Source organism: Schistocerca nitens, chromosome 8 (genome assembly GCF_023898315.1).
Source record: "Schistocerca nitens isolate TAMUIC-IGC-003100 chromosome 8, iqSchNite1.1, whole genome shotgun sequence".
Taxonomy (NCBI): Eukaryota; Metazoa; Arthropoda; class Insecta; order Orthoptera; family Acrididae; genus Schistocerca; species Schistocerca nitens.
The window spans coordinates 505,892,555-505,913,557 of NC_064621.1; the positions used below are offsets into that span (position 1 = coordinate 505,892,555).

Sequence of the window (21,003 nt, forward strand, 5' to 3'; positions counted from 1 at the left end):
TTAAGCTCTATATAGCAGAGGGCTGTGGACATGGCTTCTACAGAGTAAAGCTCTTATGGGCCTCCCAAAGGCTTAGTTCCTTCAGCATGGTCATCCTGTGTCACAAGCGGAACTTGGGAGATACCATATTGGATTTTGACCTAATCAACTGTAGCCTGTATTTGGTGGGCTTTATATTATAACTTATGTCCATTTAACCTATGCTGTTTCAAAGCTCAGAACATTGATGATCTGTCAAAGATGTGCGTCATTACTGATATGATCTGTTGTATGAAAGGACAGGAAAAGTCTTATTGGTGATTAAAGGATTTTTATATGAAAGACTGCTGTTTCAAGGCAACTGCACATTCAAGATCTATCAAAAATGCACCATACTTGGTACAATCTGTTATAATTAAATGTCAATCACATATCGGCAATTAGGGGAGCATACAATATAAGAGAGTGGTCTTATTAATTAATTTATTTTTTACATGCCCGTCTGTCTACTATACAACAGGTCTTCTACTCAAAGAGTACCAGTCTATTTATTTTCTAATGATACAATATTGCCACAAGCTGTGGAGCATGCACAGTAGCACAGCGGTTGGCATCACTAGCTGACTTATTGCGAGTCCACAGTTCAAACCTGCCCACAGGCAGTTATTTACTAGTTATCATTTCTGGACATTTCTTGAAATATCTTATGTTTGTATATTCGAAAATATTCTATGTTTGTATAAATAGCTACATTTTCCATTCAGGTCTGTTCTTTTCTGATTGTATGTTGGTGTTTGTAATAAATATGCTTCACTGCTACCTGTTGTACAGATGATTCAGCTTTCAGATTTAGGCCCGATTGTGGTTTTTAGGTGACAGAGGTAACAACAGAAGCATTATTTTTGCTTATCAACAGCAAAAATGTATTATTCCACTCAATCATCACTACAAAAACGAACACACCTAATAACTGATTTCGTTGAACCCTATTGCAAAAACAAGTATTTTTCTTGCACCACCTTGCACACACGTTCCATTCCACATGATGTACACATCTTCAGTTTTCTTACATTGTCTTTAAGAGAGGGCCAATGAGAAACACTTGCTAGAATGTGTTTACAAGTTTATACAAAAACTAGCATGAGGCATGTACAATTTACAGAAATGTGATGGCTCTATTAACCACACTTTTGAAATGTATACATAATAAATTAGCTACAATGACACCACAATTACTGTGAGATGTTACAAAAGTAGAGCACGTATTTTGCATGGATTAGTAATAAATGAGAAAATTTCATAGGAACAAATGAGTCTGAAGAAAGAATGTTCTTTCCATAGTAAAAATAGTCTTAATTTTCTTTTTACTGGTACATCAGAGAGTGCTGATTTTACACTAATCATACTCCTTTTCACTACATTCCTTGATTATTGCTTAATTTCAGTGCCTGAATTCTGCTATTATGATGAAGAATCCACCCAAATATAGACAGTGTGTGTGGTCTGCCAGAATCATGTAATAGTCTTACCTTGATGTTAAGTCACATAACACTAGCAATGGAAAAATTACTGCATCTGCCATTGTAATTTAAGTGGACTGAGTCATGGAAGGGGCATCTATACAATAATGAAATTAATATTGTCTTAAAAATGCATTCTGAAGATTGATATGAAGTATATCTACTTACTACTATTATTATTATTTATATGTAACTGAACATATATAAATGCTCCTTTGCACTTGTCTAAATGAACCCAACTTACAAAATTTGTTCAGGAAATATAACTGGTAATAGATATACATATATGTTGAACAATTACTGAATACTCATTGTGGACATACTGTAACTATCAAGTTTGCCACAGTTTTCATTGTTTAGTTATTCCATGTTAGCCGCTTTACCCAATTACTTATATTTCCCTAATAAAATGTGTACTAATTTTTAAAAAAAGATTAGAGGGAAAGAGACTGTTTATAGCTTGTAACAGAATACAGATAAAAAATGGCACAACATTATTGTCTATACTTTCCATTGTTACAGAGAGTCACATAAAGTATAATCAACAAAAATGTTTACACTAATTTGAATGTCAGAAGGTGCCACTGTATTCCTGGCATAGGTTTATGTTATTTGGAATTCCTACATAACATTTTAAACCTTTTTTTTGTACTATGAGTAAGGATTATTAATATGAAACTACACTATGACAGCTCTTTACGAAGTAAGTATGAATAGCAGACTGTGAAAATAACAAAGTACAGTTCTTCATTCACATATATTTAGTACCACGTCAAATATGAATGCCAGCTGTTACAGTGATGTGAAAGGATTTGTGCACAAAAGTGATTACACATGAAAGGCATTGTAAGCTATAATCTTAAAATTGAAATACAAACCTCTCCTACTGGATCAAAATTACTAAATACAAGTAACGTAATTCCAAAATGATTTATATAAAAATGAGTGAAGTAATCATAAAATTATTAACTGGTTCCCTTTTAATTAATTTCTCTGATGAATTGTGCAAAAAGTCTTCTGTGACTGAACAATCAATACCCACAATTTAAACAACAGTAGAATTAAATCACTTTTCAAACATACATTACAAAACTCCATGGAGTTAGACTTCATGAATGTGAAGTGATCTTACAAAAAATAAATTAATCTAACATACAATCGTTTCCACAAACAAAGTTTAGTAAACATTATTTTAAAAAACAAAACTGTAGTACTCTTCCGTTCTGTTTTGTACTTTGTATATATACATTTAGTAGTGGATAATACCTGTTTCGTTTGCACTGCTCTTACCAGTTCAATATTTGACCTAATAGGGCCAAGGTTTATAAGTTTTGCATTTGCAAATTCAGAGACCTATTTCTTACAGTGATTGTATAGACAGCAAGCTAAAAGAACCTTCCAGATGCTTTAATTTTTGGCATCCCATCTTCTGGATTCACAACAGAAAATTTTCAAAGAAATTATAAATGGATCTGAAATACTTTGCAATAACAAATTCTTCAAAAACAACTTCGATCTGCTACATGACATGTATTATGCCTGTCAATTTTAGCATTTACCGAAAATCTTAATGTGTAAGGGTAAAAAGAGGAAAGAAGGGAGATAGGGATTAATGCCTCACTGATGACTAGGTCATTATCTGGGGCTCAAGCTTGGACAATAAGAAAATCTGCCATGTCCTAATACGAACACACTCAGCATTTGACTTAACAGATTTAGAAAAATCATGAAAAACCTACATCTGGGTGAGAATTTTAACTCTGCTCCTCTCAAATGTGATTTTGGTACTTTATCCACTACACCCCCTAACTCAGATCAACTTGACACATTCTAGTCAATGTTCACTGATTGAAATTGTAATATGTCTGATGGTTCTTCTGCTTAAAAGAGTCAACTTCTCTTTAGTCTTTTACAGACATACTGTTGTGTTTTCCAAAGAAAGGTAGTAAAAAGAGATTGCATTTAATGTTGCAGATGTACCTTCCCATAATAATGCTGTATGTAAACTTAAAAGATGGCACTCATAAATATGTGAAAAGGTATCATCTACATCTTTGCTACTCACAAAAGTTCATTTCTTTTGAAGTGATACTGATAATGGACAGTTATATTTGTAGGTACTTGCCACTGTCAGAATCTACAACAGAATGTACTAATAGCTGTTGTTCCTCTGCTGCTGAAAAATGGCACTAACCCAGCATATGGTGGTTTATGAAACACTGAACATAATATAAATATGTAAATTATTTATAAGTACTTTTTTCTTATCCTGCCATCACTTTTTTCCACGTATGGAAGCTTAGATCATACAAAGAAAACTGGGTTTCCTCTTGTACAAAATGATTCTGTCTTATCATTCAACAAGTCTTATTCCGAATACACCAGAATGTTTGTAACTTAGGGATTAATTTTACTTCCACATTAGTAATAAAAATACAGTACAATACTGTTTCTTATATTAAACAACTTAAACTGATCTACTTGATTACTGAAAACCACTCTGTAACTTGCTACAGTACAGTATGAGAGAATAGGGAAATTTTTTTTATTTTAAACATGCAATTCAGTATATGATCACTTTTTAAATAAATAACTGTTAAACAGTGAAACTGATTTAAAAATTCTGTTAGACAAGCAGCAATATGAGTTTTTTTAGAATTGTTGAAGATCTTTATGTAGGATGCAGCACAACAATGTCATCTATTTTAGAAGAAATAATCACAATTAAATAACCACAATTTGTGGATATCGTCAGAATAATAAATTTAACTTCAAGTATGTCTACTTAAAGTACAATATAATTGTGCCAACCTCAGCTTATCAGTGAGCTAACAGCATATCTTTTTCTGTTGACAAATGAGTTTTCATTTTTCCCCTCAGAGCTTATGGAATACTTACTGGAAAGTTAACTATCTGCTCTCATATGAAGTGTTGTTATTTCACAAAATAACATGGCGTACGATAATTAAATACCAACTGCAGACAATAAAGTGAACAGATTGGTAGGAAAATGGAAACAATAAAGGTAAATAAAACAAGAACAAGAAAAATGGAAATGGCATTCCAGCTAACAAAGAATGTGTACAACAAGAAGTCAGTATCAATTAATGCAAAAATAAGGCACTACAACACTGTGATTAAGCCAGAGTGTCTGTATGCATCTGAATGTTTAGCAATGAACACTAACAAGGAAATGGAAGCTATAGCAAAAAAGGAGTGAAAAATCATTAGAAGAGTACTTGGGCCGAGGTTTGAGAATGGGACTTGGAAGCTTAGAAGTAATAGAGAAGTGTATGACAAAATTGAGAAAGTGGGAGATACTATGAGGAAGAGAAGAGTAAGCTTTTACGCCCATTTGAAAAGAATGAATGATGAAAGGCTGACAAAGAAAATGTTCATGTTTTTTGACAAGAACCCCAGAACCCAAATTACCTGGTTCAAAGAAGTCAAAGCAGACTGAGAGGAGATGGGTATAGGAGAAGATGATATAACCAACAGAGACTTAATGAGAGACAAAATTCAACATTTTGAAGGATTTGAAGTGAAGAAGAGAAGAACTGGAGGAACAGTGTGGACAGAAGACCGAAGGGAGCAGCACAGAGAGAGGATGAAGACATATTGGCAGAAGAGAAAAGAGGAGGAGCGCAATAGGAGAAATGTACATTGAAAAATAGTTGTTTAACGCGGTCCCTAGACGGCCAAAATCGGAATTAAAAAAAAAAAAAAAAAGGGAAAACATTTCATCTCTGAGAATAAAAACATGGCAGAATAGCAGATGAAGATAGACCTATGATAAAGTTCTCTTTTTCAATACACTATCATTTGTCAATTTGGTTGTCGCTATTCTGAAACCACTATTGACTAAAAATCATTACTACTTCTTGTGTCATTATGATCAGCTATACGACCCCCAACAATGTAACTCTCTTTTCCTTTCATTATTAATCAGTCTATGAAACAGTAAACATTTCAATTTTAAGATAACAAAATTGTAAATGATACACCATAAATAAAACAACACTCTTTCAATACAAAAGTATTGCGACAACAGAATTCCAAAATTAAAAGGAAATACTTTTACAACACAAATAAATATTAAAAAATTCTGAGCTGAAGTAAAAGAACAAAAGATGCACATGCAGATATCTATAGCTCCACAGATTGTATCTCCACAAAAATAAATGAAACTTATCTTTGGTAAATTTCAGTTTATCAGTGCCAATTTCTTGCATATTTATTTCAGGAACTGCGGAGAACAGTCAATGCAAGTGCACTTTACACTCTTCACATGTTGCAGTACACTTATGTCAATTAATTTCCTTCAAAGTTTCATTTATGAACAATAACCTACAATAGCCAAACATCACTGCCACAATCCAGCATAGTTTCCATCTAGATTTGCTGGCAATGGACCACCTGCTGTGAAAAGTCGTGTCCCTGATGGATCATAGCAATGGGTATATATTGCTGGAGTGTACTTGATATTTTGAAAACCATCTACGTACTCATCATCTGGAAACTGAGAGTAGAAAATAATTATTAACAGTTGGTTACAATATCATAATTTGCAGTTTAACATGAAACAATATTTTCATGAAAATTTACAGTTACTAGAAACTGCAATTCCAAGAACAGCAATTACTACTGAATTTTTTTTTTCTGTGCAGATCATTTCACATCCCCACATACTAGCACAGCAGAAGTCCTCCAATGTGCTTCCCTCCTTTTCTTACCATGTTTACATATAATCACAAAGTTGATAATAGGTATTATGTCTCATATGTTCTACAACAGCTTACCGTATTTACTCGAGTCTAAGCCGCGCCTGAAAAATGAGACTCGAAATAAAGGGGAAAAAAAATTTCCCGAATCTAAGCTGCACGTGAAATTTGAGACTCGAAATTCAAGGGGAGAGAAAAGTTTTAGGCCACACCTCCAAATCGAAACGAAGTTGGTCCATTGTAATACGAGACACAATTTAGGTTGAATGAATGACGATACAGCTACAGTAGTTTGGTTTGAGTCGTAAGCTTAGCAGTTAAGCTTTACCAGGTAGCCATTGCTATGCGTCAGGCGCTCCGTCCATATTCATACGGGTACCCTTCCTTTTTCACGTGCTTCGTCTGGTTTGAATCGATTGCCTATTTAGCTTTGATGTGATAAGTGCTGTTTTCTTTGTTATAGGTGTTTACGCCACTCTAAGCTGAAAATGCATTACTGTACTGTGTCATGCATTGTTGGTCGCATTCTGATAGTGCGTGTTTACGACCTGTCGCTGCTCGCGGCACGGCTTGCTTTTGTGCGCGCTACCGCCGCTTACAATAAAAAAAGAAAGAGAGGAATCGTCTCATTAGCGAAGCAATGGCAAGAGATTGCTATTTACTGTTACCTACACTGCTGCTTTCTTTGATAATGATCAACAAGAACCAAATAATAGACTGCGAATGATAGAACATGTTCTGAGAGTTAGGCGAAAATTTTTCTCCGTTTGAAAATCTTTGCGGCCGCTTGTTTAGTACATCAAATTCAGCACAGAAATTAGAGTCATCTTAGATTCAAAAATATAGTCAGTTGCCGTGCTTCATTTCTGACTGTATCACTATTAGGCATAAGAATAATATGAATATAAACATGACACGATACGCATATTCTTACGCGTTTGCTGTTGTCTCACTCTAGTTTCGTAGTTTATTAGGCAGACAGGATTTAAATGAGATAGCAGCAAACACGAAAGAATACATTGCAAAATGTTTATATTCGTATTCTTTCTTATGGTAAAGAGAATACTGCATGTGATTCACATTTCTTCAGGTTCCTATTAGCAACCATCTCTTCTCACAGGTAGGAAAAAATTCAGAACGTAGAGTTGGCCATATTGACAAACATCCCAAACAGTCTTGCCTGTCGGATTTTCGTAGTACATTGAAATTCTGCTACATTCGAAGACGAACAATACGGAATTTGTATTTACTTCGTTGGATAATGTATGAAAATGCAGTGGTCGAAACTCGGGGTGGAGAAAAAAAGCTCGTCTTCCACCCTTTTTTTTATTTTTTTAATTTATTTACTGACGCAAAGGTTTTGGTGCCAGTATTTATCTTTGTGCCTACAAAGCATGCCTGTGTAGCGCTACATATATTCGAGGGCAGAAGTTGGTTCTGGTGGCACCTACCAACATTTTTCAGAACTTCTGCTTGCTTTGCACTCGATTATAAGCCGCAGGCGGTTTGTTGGATTACAAAAACCGGAAAAAAGTGCGGCTTAGATTCGAGTAAATACGGTACGCAACTTCCTCAACAATTTTTGTGTATCTTCACATGATTATACAGTGCTGTGTTCTAGTTTTTGGATACCATATTGAGCTGTTGTGTGTAGAAAGATTCATCTGTATCATAATGGAAAAAAGAGCTAAAATCTGCTTCAAGAACAATTATAATTGCTAAATTTACCAGTTTACCAGAAGTTGTATTATGTACAACACCAGCTATTCCAAAACTGTTCTGACACACATCAATATACCACCGAAAAAGGAGTAAGCAGTGAAAAGCATTAAAATAACACATAAGATAGCTGTGACTGGGTGATCACTGGAAAACGAAAAATAAGCCGGTCCCTCAGCAATAAACTAAAATCTCCAGCCTAAAAGCTCAGGCTGAAGTCCAGATATAACAGGAAAACATTCGTTACATTATCAGCTAAAATAAAGGCCTATATTTGCTTCTGTGATCACATCGCAATATAAAATGCCCTCAATTAAAATTGTGTAAAGCGATTTTTGCACCACAGGTATCAACAACTAGGGAGATTCTTTGTAAGAATATGAAGCCATGTGTTAGGGGACAGTGCCTATTCGGAGGTGGGTCAGGGTTATTTCATCCCATCAGAGTGGCCAGTATGAGGTATGCCACAGCCAGACAGTTGATTTCATCAACCGCAGTTTATTGTCCTCAGTTCGAGCCACCCATCCATCCACAGTTGCTTGGGAGTCTGACTCAACAGCAAAATGACAGCTTGCTGTGGAATAGTATATAGTGTCACATCATGTTCCCCTCACACCTCCTTGGCTGCTTGGTATGCTTGCTAGTTTCCTTAGATTCCCAGTTACCCTGGTGCCCGTCAGAATGATACCTGCTTCCCTTGCTGCTAAAGGAGCAGGTTATCTTGAACTGTTTGTATAATTTTCTCTGCTGAGTACCTTTTTTGCAAGTAATAAAAGGAAATTTATTATGAACTAAAATACAACTTTACAAGTGTTAGTAATCTTAGTGCAGTAGTGTGACAATGTGAGTCGCAGCCTCAAGTCCAATACAGTATGTGGTTACAAATGTATCATGACAAATTTTCAAACATTTAAAAGTTATTATTTAAAAACTGTACTAGAACTTCATAGTGACATTTACCAATCTTTGTAGAATGTTCACAGTAATTGTCCACAGAGCAAGATTCAGTTTTGTAAGCCAGAATGGTAGGCTGATGAAAACATTTGGGAATTACTGTCCCTTGCTGCAAATATACACAATATGAACAAAAAAGTATCATGGACATCGTTAGCACTTCAAATGTTTTTACATATGCTGGTCAAAGTTAAAGTGCTACGAAGATCTTAAATTGCATCACAGGAATTGACTTGAGAAAACTGTAAAATTACAAGGAGATAGAAAGTCTGGTCCATACTTACCTTCAGGACATGAAATTCCAGAATCCATAACATGTGGTTCCACTCACAGTGAGGCCAAACTGTCCCTATATCCTCCCTAAGAAAGGGAATAACTGTTCCAAAAGCTAGTAACAGTTTTTTCCCTGATATTTGTATGTTTGCCTGTGTATGGGGAGGGGGGGGGGGGGGGAGGTATTGGATTCCATTTCCTGAAGAAAAGTGATGGCTCGCCAATCTGTCTCCTTGTAATTTTACAAAGATCTTACATGGTCAGTTCAGAGAGATGGCTGTAGTGAATTGCACCTTGTATTCACATAATATAAACATATGAGAGTCCTGAATAAGGAAATCTCTGCTTTCACTCTTACTGATAAATATAAACATATGAGAGTCCTGAATAGGGACATCTCTGCTTTCACTCTTACTGATTAACTTGAGAAAAATATAGCTCATTCATTTCACTGACTGGCAACTGTGTGTCCACCGATAAACCTGAAAGACCTACATTTAATGACCTTTGACAATCTTTTCAGAAAAATGACCATGGTAGCAATAGCTAAGGCATTGTGGAATAGTAAAATAGGTAACAGAAGGAAGTGTGGTAGGAGGACAAGATAAAAATTATAAAGGGATACCAAGAATTTACTACAGTAAAAAAAAAAAAAAAAAAAAAAAAATCAAGTTGCTATAGGCTGCAGTGCTTATGAAGGGATAGAGCAACTTGCACAAGATAAGACTGGCATGAAGAGTTCTGTCAAGTCAATCTGCGGACTGAAGACCATAACAACAACAATAGCAACACAACTGAAGTAAACACACCTCATATTTCAGTGTTTGTGACATTGGAGAGTAGTGTTATATGGAAGAAAGCAGCACTCAGCTTCTGCTGACTTCCAAAGCTTGTCATTTATCGCTTGACTCCATTTTAATAACAAAATGCAATATTTATAACAGTTCTAAAAAACTAAAAACAGTGTGTCTAGTTGCACATATGCAATGATGTATACAAGGTGGAATCCAAAATTTTCGGGACTGGTGCTGCCATCTGGAAAGTAGTTCTTTGCACCATTGGGTGGTGAGAGCTGCATATCTGATGAGTAAGTGTGCAGAGAGGAATTCAGCTGGGAGGATGTGTTGCGTGTCTACAGTGATTTCCATAATACTCTGTGTTTGGTGTGTGGCAATTTTACGTTGCACCCGTGAACAGAACAGCATGTGTGCATCAAATTATGTGTGAATCTTGGGAAAAGTGCTATGGAGACCCTTGCAATGATTCAACAAGTGTTTGAGGGACAGAGCATGAGCCGTACGCGTGTGTTTGAGTGGCACGCTCGATTCAGGGCTAGCCGTACAGACATCGAAGATGATGCTAACACTGGAAGAACCATTAGCCACACAACGCCAGACATTGTTGCCAAACTTCAATAATCGGTTCGTGCAGATCGACGTCGAACCATTCAAGATCTTGCGGATGAAGTGAGTATTGGTTATGGGACATGTCAATGAATGTTGACTGATGCATTGGGCATGCGTCATGTCACTGCAAAATTTGTGCCAAGGATCTTGACTGCCGATCAGAAGGCATAGCGTGTTGAAGTGTGCACAGACCTTCGTCAGACCGCATCTGATGATCCAACCTTCTTGTCACCAGTGACGAGAGCTGGATTTACGGTTATGACCCAGAGACAAAGTGAAGAGCATGATCATCATTTTCTTTGATACCAAGAGAATTGTGCGGAAAGAAATTTGTCCCACCCAACCAAACAGTGAATGCCACATACTACTGTGACATTTTGCGACGGCTCCGTGACAATGTGCGGCGATCACAGCCCGAACTTTGGCATCAAGGGAACTGGCTGCTGCATCACAGCAATGCGCCCTGTCACACTCCTTGCCACGGGTTATCACCAGTAACGACAGCTGGATGGTGGTTGTACCCCACCCACTGTACTCGCCAGATTTGGCACCTTGCGACTTTGCACTATTCCCAAAACTGTAAATCAAGTTGAAAGGCACTCTAGAGAGGATTCAAGGAGCATCACTGGCTGTGATAAACACCCTCAAAGAATAGGACTTCCAGAAAACATTTGACCAGTGGCAGAAGCGCTAAGACGGGTGTGTACGTGCGGATGGAAACTACTTCGAGGTGATGGTGACCATTAGTCCAAAGGTAAGGTTCTCAACAGATGGCAGCACTAGTCCAGAAAATTTTGGATAGTATCTCATATTCTGATCTTTTTTTGGTTTCACCAATAAAGCTGTTATATTTGTGATGATTTGTCTAAGTTCCAGCGGCGATGGGGTTTTTAATCTGAAATGGATACAGTGAAAATAAGTAATACAGCAGTAAAGGCACTTAAGATTTGTACCTGCAACCTCTTAAAAAACAGTCTTCACATAAGCATCACTCAGATTTTTGGGTCTGTAAGATTAACTTTTACTGTCAGTCTCTTTACATTCAGTTTTGAACTTTGTGCACAACCACTTTTTCGGCCTTTCAAAAACATTGCCATTAACTGGACAGGTAGTGCAATGTCCTCCATATGTTACAAGCATCAGTCACAGTCAGAAGAGTGTTCTGTGTAGTTGGGAATCCATTACGTCGGAGCTAAGTGAATTCAAATTAGGGGAAAGAGTGGTAAAACATCATCCACTAATTCCAAACATGGATGAAAGTGTGCATTGAGCAATCATGAAAGATAGTCACTGAAGAGGACTGTTACAAAAAATTAGAGGATGACAAATGTAAAAGTCATTGCAGAACTGAACATAATACTCGCAAAACCTGTCAGCACCAAAACAACATAAACGAAGCTCCATAAACAGGGAATTGCACGGTGAGCTGGAATTCTGAAACTTCTCAATGATGCCAATGTCAATAAAAGAAAAATGTGGTGCAGAAGCTACAAAAACTCAACAATGGAGCAATGGAAGAAAGTAATTTGATCAGATGAGTCTTGTTGCACACTGTTTCCAACTTCTAACTGAGTTTACGTCCCAAGAGTGAACAAGGCAGGATTCTGTGATGATTTGGGGAGCCACATCGTCATATTCCATAGAAAACCATACAGGACTTGTATCTATCTTATTCTTTTACATTGTCAATGGCAAGATCCATGATCTGTTGATTTAAAACTGTGTGGATAAAAGTTCACTGTCAAGATCACAGATTTTCTTTATTGATTAGCAGTTTCAGCTCATTACTGAGCCGTCTTCAGATCAATCTGAAATGCTGTTCAGTGTGTGAACACTCATTACACAACATCATATTTTTTAGAGCTAAGTTGACCTAGTTAAATTACAATTTTTTATTTAACTAGGGCAACTTAGCTATACAAAATATGACAATGTGTAACGAGTGTCACACACTGAGCAACATTTTAGATTGATCTGAAGATGACTCAGCAATGAGCCGAAACCAGTAATCAATAAAGAAAATTTGCAATATTGACCTGACTGGAGGATTTTCCCAGGTAATTAAATGTGATTTGCAAAGAACCCATGCAGATATAGATGAATGCTAACAGTTTTCTTACTTCATATTAGACATAGGCATGGCAATGTCTTTTCAGTGTTCCCATTTCTTCTTCCTCCAATTTCGTTGTGTATGAAAACTATAAACACAAATAACGAAGCAAAGGAGGCGTATGTAATTGACATTCTTCAAGTAATGATAAATAAGATCCAAACAGTAAAATCAATACAGGAAATCAGTAAACAAACAAACTTACAGAAACATACAGGCCTTGAGAAAAGGAAGGGAAACAATCAATAAATTACAGTAAATGAAAGTCTGAAAAGGTGAAAAGGCAGGCTGGACAAATTATGACCAACTCTTCCTTCTATGCTTTTCATCAAAGCACTGTGCATGGACACATTGCATAGCTCTTGGCATCTCATAACCCAATTACCAATTCCCATTACCGTTGACAAATGTGTGCGCACAAACATCAAATTGTTGAGTCACAACAAAGTGCAGAGGTTTATTCGTTTTTGTGGCACATGAAAGGACTACTCTCCTCTATTGCTCAACAAATACTGTGGGGGTTAGGGGTATAAGTGCAAATACTGTGATCATTGGTACCTTAATAATCACCCAGTTCAGTGTGTCAGTTGTTTTTTTTTTTTCTTTCTTTGTGTCTAACAGTCATCCCATAAACATATAACATAATTTACTACTTGATGTTTTCTGCATGGTCTTAGCTGTACCACTAAGTGGACTGCTCCTATCAGTGTAGAGTAAATGTTTTGCTAACACTCTACAACACCTTATCTGCTGCCCAAGGAAAAACAAGCACTGACGGTTTGCTCTTGCCACATGTACGTGGAGGCACTACTCCAACCTAAAAACATGCTGCTCCTAACAGCTATAATTATTAGTCTGCAAATGAAATAAATGCTGATGTAATGTTGTTCAGTACACTGCCTTTAGTGACCAATAAAAAAAATTGTAGTTATACCCCTAACACCATGCATAGTGAATCAAATACGTCACTTCATTTATTTTAACAAAAATAATTAATTTTTGAAAATATAATGTAACTGTATAGGTAAAAAATCTACTCGCCAAGCAGCAGCAGGAAAACACACATTTGCATGCTTTCGGAGTCAGTGGTTCCTTCTCCAGGCAGAAGGTTGAAAGTGAAGGAACAGGGGTGAAGTCGAGAGTTAGGAAAAGCCACTCAGAACCCTGGGTCAGGACTTACCGGAGAGGATGAGGTATTTTGCAAACCTACATTTTCTGTATAAAATAAATTGAGCAACTTACCACCCAACCTTTCGACGCTTTCAGCACGACTGTTCTGCTTGAATTAATGTTGGATTCCAAATATTTTCCTGCTCTTAAATCATAAAACATCAGTATACCAACACCGGTTCCTATTGTGAGAATGTTGTCTTGAAAACTTGCAGATCGAATACCTGTAAAACATTATTCTTTCTTCAATAGTTACAAGGGAAGAAGAATGATTATTTTGACAGACAAAGACTGAAATAATGACACTAAAAAGTCAAGGGCTTAAAACATGTAAATATTCTTAAGTTGCCCTATCTTCTACAATTTTCATGGTCTGTATTTGTTAATACTCATTCTTACAATCAAGGTTTATCAAAAACTATAATTTTTTCTTCCTAGAAAGGCAAACATACATAAATGTGACAAAATGGAAAGATTCTGAAAGACTTTTTACTAGTGCAATCTTTGCCTTGTTTTCCTGAGCAAAATAAATCTGTATAACACACAATTTTATAATGCTTCTTCATATGGATACTTCAATAAAAAAAGTAAATAAAAACACAACAGTACATTACATATTTGTTCATTAAAATTATGTGTGGTAGAATGTAAGATAGGAGGATAATTTCAGCATATTGCTTCATACTGAAATGATCTGTATTTAGAAGTTTTTGCTGAGAAAGAGAACTGCAGCCCATTTAGGAATGGGTTGACAGACAGTACTTTATCTGACTTTTTAATCTCAATTTCCACATAAAAAAAAGAAACTTGTCAAATTTGTGATGAATTTAAAACTGATAACCATATTAAATATGAGGGATGAAGGAAAGTACTGAAAAATGCTCATGAGCTACATATGCTGAGGGCAGAGACAAAAAGAGAAAATGTCAGCAAAGCTTAAGAATCCCCTGAGTATCCTTCTACTTGAATCTAATAACAGAGGATGGAGTTAATAAAGATGATGAGAGAGACATTGCTGAATATGAATAAACCACAAGCTCTTGTGATGGTAACGAAGGAAAGCTGTAGTTTGTAAATTTTTGACTATGCTGCCCATATATTTTTCTTCAAAAACTGTTGTCCATACAAGGTATTTTATCTCAAAATTTATAATGTGCACATGGTCCACTTCATAAAAACCCCAACTGCTCTACAACATTGGGGGTCATGTTCATCCCCACCCTCCAAGCAACAGCTGGAAGGCAAATTCCACTGTAATTGTAACATCCTAATTTTAATGTTATTCTAACAAATATAACCAAATCAAACAATGGAAAGTCCAAGTTGGAATATTAACAATATTATGAAAAGCATAGTTCCTACTCATTGTAAGGACGACATGTTGAGTTGCGGACAGGCACAACAAAAAAGTGTTACACACTTAGGATTTTGGTCAAAGCATTCTTCAGAAAAGAAAAGAGAACACATACACATCCACACAAGCAGATACACCTGATGCACACACAACTGCTATCTCAATCCGCTCTGTCCATACTGCAAGACTCACGAAGTGGCTGGAGATAGTGGTCATTTTAGCAGTGCCTGTTGCATGAATGGGTGCATTTTCCTCTCCTTTCTGAAGAAGGATTCGGCTGGAAGAAAAATGTGCAACTGTCTTTTCATTGTGCCTGTCTGCAACTCAATGTGTAATCTTTATGGTTGATAGCAATCTGTCCTTTACATGATATTTAAAATATAATAAATTGATGTTTTCACCTATGCTATTTGTATTATTTGAAAAATTTAAAGGAAAGTAAATAAGTGTGGTTTCCTCTAAAGTCAGAATATGGACATAGCCCTTTTTTTTCTTCATTTACTCAGGAATCCTTGGTGAAACATGGAAAAGTGGAATAACTCCATTTGCTATACTTCTACTCCATAGATAACTATTTTTTTTATCTTCTTCAGTATACTGGCAGTAAATATGTCACATTTACTTCAAATATCAAAATTCTCACTTACTTGATATTCCGTCACAATTTATTATTCTTTTGGTTCTTTGAGCTCACTCATTTGAAAGCCCTAATTTTCCTTTTTCAAGTAAAAGTTTTACTTTCTCTGAAAAGCTGTTAACTTCAAGTTATTTGTACTTAAAGTTTCTAATATCCACAAATTACTTTTGTTATTATGACCTTTAAGCATGTTCAGTTTCAAGAACTAATATTACAATTTTGTTGCCCTACTTTTTCTGGCCAAGGAAGTGCCTTTGGTTACAGGAAAATTTGCTAATTAAGAAATTAAGCTAAATAGGAAAATTCATAATACATAAAATTTACATGAAGTTTGGTGAATCCTCGTGGAGTTACACATGGTATAACAACATAAAGTATCTAACTTTGCTAATTTTACAGGTATCTTGTGCAGTCCACACCTAATAATTATTCCAGTAACATGCCATGCCAGAGTTCGTATCTACCAACCAGTTAACATCGTTAACATCTTATGGTCACAAAAAGTCAAAATGTACAATTCTTCAGTTGTTCTATTTCTTCAACCAACAACACAATCTTTTTGACCCAAAAGCAAACACTTGTAATCCAGAAGTTAAACTAAATGTCAAAAACCAGTATATTTTATGACCAAAAGTGACTAGACCAGCTTTTACCACAAAAAGTAATGTTGTATATAGTTCTTCCTAGCATTTACTTACTTCTGAGACAGCAAACGCAAAAAATTGTGGAATACTCCTTTTAACTCTTTCGTTGATAGATTTTTTTTTCCAGTGCCTGAGTAACCGTAATTTTTTGATATCTTATTAGAATTGTGATCAATTGACAATATTTATTTTTTGATGATTTTATTTTACTGGCTTTGGGCCACAAACTATGGTAGTATGTACAGATTGTGCCAGAAATACCTGACAGTTTTGAAAACAAAACAATTCAGGGAATTTTTTTTTATTTTGTATAAAGATGCATTCTCTATTTTTTATGGAGAATTAGTGTGTATTGCTATTTCTTGAAAATAATATTTGGTAAGTGTGCACATGCTGAATAACATTCACGTGGTCAGTCTGGAAGAGGTAATATAACTCACCGCAACATGCTGTTTGGAGTCTCCCGAATGCACTCACAAATATGATCTTTCAGCTCGTTGATATGGGCTGGGAATTACTCAGAAAATTTTTGTTTAAAGCAGCATCACAAAAAATAATCAGTTGCTGTCAGGTTGGGGAAACTAAGCAGACCAGTTGATGTCCTGAAAGGGAGAAATGACTCTGCCCAGAAACATTTCATTCAGGACTCCCAAGGAAAAAAAAATGCAGTATGGGCTGTTGCTCCATCTTGTTTGAATAAGTGTTGATGTGGATTGACTTCATGACACAGAAACATGGCTGTGTAGCACTCAGAATTTACTGTTACAATATAGCTCACTCATTTTCAAAAAAATATAGACCAATAATACACTCGTAGGAAATGGTGAACCACACTGCTGCTTTTGCACTATGCACAGGATGCTGTAGCTATTCACATGGAGCATGCGCAGATCAAAACTGACAGTTGTGTTTGTTTACATGCCCAGAGAGTGGAAACAAATGTCGTCTGACATCAGTAATCTGTTCACAATGTCCTCTTCAAATTGCACAAGCTCTAAGAACTCACAGCAAAATTGAAGTCTCATCACCTTGCCCCTTTCAGTAAGCTTATAGACAGTTTGGATCTTGTACGCACAATAGTGAAGATCTCCATGCAGCACACAGTGAACGCTGGCATCCGTCCACCCAAGAGTGACACTTTGCTACTGAACTGACCATTGAGAAGTAAACAAGACTGCATCCCATATATGATGCGTGTTTTCTGGTGCATGAACCAAATAAAGGTGTCCTGTAGGTTTACTGTTCTTTACAGTTAAATCTCGACACCATTTCAACGCTCATAGCAACAAAGTATCACGACTAAGGGCATCACATCGACCAAACCTGTGTCAAAAGCTGCATCGTGCAACTGTGTAGACTCTGTCTTTATAAACTACTCACTGCTGGAATGCAATGTTCCACTGACTAGCACTCCAGCTCAACTAAACTCCAGAAAACAGTGCCCATCATGTTGCACAGTATTCCAACACCACATGATTAGTGTCCTGGGAGTGAAAGTACATCTCCTACAACCGTTTTGAGAGTTGTTCAAATGTGGTGATAACAGTTATTTCCCACTTCTCTTTTGTGAGCTGTTATGTGTTGTTATTACACATGGGGCGGAAAAAGTATTATGTGTTTTCATTTTACTGTTCACAAAACAATAACAATCCTAGAAACTTCTTTTATAAAATAATAAACAAATGGGGTGATACAAGTCACAATAACATACCCTGTAAAAATGAAGCAATGTGTTCCGACTTCACAAGTGACAACAGTAGCGATCTCATGAGAAACAGAAACTGATTGTTGTAAAAGTTATTTTATGTACTTGTCAGTTCACATGACAATATCATCCTATCCCTACCTGTGCACTGTCGAAACAGCAACCTATGGCATCAAATTTTGTTATTCATAAAATGGGCCCTTTATTGTTATTCAAGATCAAATCACAAAGGTTATTGTGGAAGCACACAAAATATTTCATTCATGTTTCATTGTAAACTAATGACATTCATTTTCTGAAACTTTTAAGTATGTGATCTTGTAATACAGGCTTTCCTTGTTGCTTTTCACATCCTTAGCGATTTTTATTATATGGTTAGTTAAGCCAGGCCTCCGGCACAAAACATGCATTAGTTCATGGTCTAATGTCCACAAGACAGAAATATGACCGATTTCCTTGATCATTACTGGGATATGTTATGCAAGTGTGAACACTCCCAGTGAGTTAATTGTTTCTCAAACTTATGGAGTACTTAAGTTGGATTTTTCAGGGCGTAATGAGGTTACACAAATTGTGACAGACGAGTTGAAAACACACAATTTTGTGTACACTAGCTCTGAAACCATTTTCCACACAATTTATTAAAAATAAAATTGTTATTCTTTCTTCCTCTAAGCCCCCTCCCCTCACACACACACACACACACACACACACACACACACACACACACACACACGTCATACTTCCACACATATTTTTCAGCTCTTAATAATGAAAGTCACAACAGAGCATTAAAATGTGCATTATGAAACAAACCATCTACTTACAAACAAAACGAAGAACATTCAAGGCCATGCTAACATATGAAGTGTGATCAAAAAGTAACAGACATTTTTGTTTTTCTTACAGAATCTTTATTTATTCACCAAAATCAACTTTGTCCCCTTCAAAGTAATACCCCAAAGATATAATACACATGTGCCAGCACTTTTTGCAATCTTGGAAGCACTTCTGCAACTCACTTGTTATGGTGTTCAGCTCCTTCAGCGATTCCATTCTGATCTCATCAATGGTGGCAAAATGACATCCTTTTATGGTTCTCTTCAGCCTCGGGAATAGAAAGAAGTTGTAATGGTTTTATTTTTAGCCAAAAAATCAGTAACAAGCATTGAGGTGTGAGCATTATCATGATGAAATTTCCACGAGTGGTTCTGCCACAGTTCTTGTCATTTTCTTCGGGTTGCTTCATGCAAACGGCACAAAACTTCCTGGTAGTATTCCTTATTGACTGTACGACCATATAGCTGGAACTCATGATGCACTATCCCAATGTAATCAAAGAAAGCAGTGAGAAGCACTTTCATGTGGTCAAAATTGTCAATATTTTTTAGGTCTTTGCTCTTCAGGCAGTTTCCATTGGGTGATTGGGTCTTGGTTTTGACATCATACCTGTATACCCATGTATGTCATCGGATACAGCGTTAAAGTTCTGGCTCATTGTCTACTTCATTCAGCAATTCCTGAGTGATGTCAATTCTGGTTGTAATTCAACAAGTTTGGAACAAACTTTGCTGCTACAAGTATCATGCACACAACAACAGGAAGAATTGCTTGGCATGAGGCAAAGAATATGCCGACATCGTCAGCAACATTCGGCGATTTTTCAGCAGTATTTTCTTTACATCTTTCACACTGTCGTCAGTAACTGATGTGCTAGGGTGTCCAGGGCTGTCATCGTCTTCAACATATTATTGACCCTCTTTACAATGTTTATACCACTCATAAACTCTTGTGTTATTTACAGTACATTTGTCAAAACCCACAGTCAACATTTTGAATGTGGTGCTGCATTCTATTTTATTTTTCAAGCAAAATTTAATGCAAATTCTTTGATCCACCTTCTCTGACAGTAAAAATTTACCAAGCACTTGAAAACAAACATAACCTTTTCAACTATCAACAATAAATTAAATATTCAAAATGGCTGAAAATGCAAACATGTATCAGAAACATTGAAATATTTGAAAATCAGGTGTGTAAAGTCCGCAAAATAAAAAAAATCCTGTTGCTTTTTGATCACAACTCATACATAAAAATGCCAATTCTTTTATTTAATTCTGATTGGTTCATTTAATGTTGGAAATGGCTTAATAGGATAATATAAAAACTCCATGTTTCTAATGTATTACAAGACACAGCATTTGGGGAAGGGGAGAAAGGAAATCAAAGATGATAAAGTAATTGTGCTGAGGAGGAAACAGGAAATAAACAAAAGCAGGGGGAGGTGGGGAAGAAATGAAGTTGTGGAAATTTGCAGGTAAAAGGAAACAGAAAAGTGGAAGGGACACAGAAATGTAGAGCCAGCCTTAAAAAAAAAAAAAAGAGCTAGAACATAATATCCTGGCATTATGTTTTCAGACAAACAATGCAGCTACCTTTTTTCTGTGCCTTCCAACATTTCAACATGTCTACTATTTGATGAGTGGCCTCCTTTACTCCCAAATTATTTACATTCTACCTGAACTTTCCTAACAAAAGATCACATTAGACCAGCAACAGTCAACTGTATGTTTGCTTAGGATGTCTCAGAGTCGTCACAATGATTACCAGATTGCTTAGATGGATGATGCAATTTCGAAAACATCGGTAGTTCACCTTGTAAAGATGCACATAACATTACAATCTGTCAGAATCTGTACCAGAACATAAATTACTTGTAGAATTTCACAACTGTAGGGGAGTAAAAGTTTCCATAACAGACTGTGTAGCATAATTATTCAACAACAAATGACAATATAGAAGAGCTTAATG

General features: G+C 36.2%; 1 protein-coding gene across 1 annotated transcript in view; it reads right to left on the reverse strand.

Annotated features, from left to right (window-relative positions):
* Positions 1-1,085: 1,085 nt before the first annotated feature.
* The window catches only part of LOC126198555 (DDB1- and CUL4-associated factor 12 homolog), an 81,242-nt gene continuing 61,324 nt past the window's right edge, over positions 1,086-21,003 (reverse strand). The window contains exons 6-7 of the mRNA XM_049934978.1: positions 13,925-14,076; positions 1,086-6,018 (exon numbers count right to left, since the gene is read on the reverse strand). Of these exons, the coding sequence (XP_049790935.1) occupies positions 5,863-6,018; positions 13,925-14,076 (308 nt within the window). The 3' untranslated portion in view covers positions 1,086-5,862. The remainder of the gene's footprint in view (positions 6,019-13,924; positions 14,077-21,003) is intronic.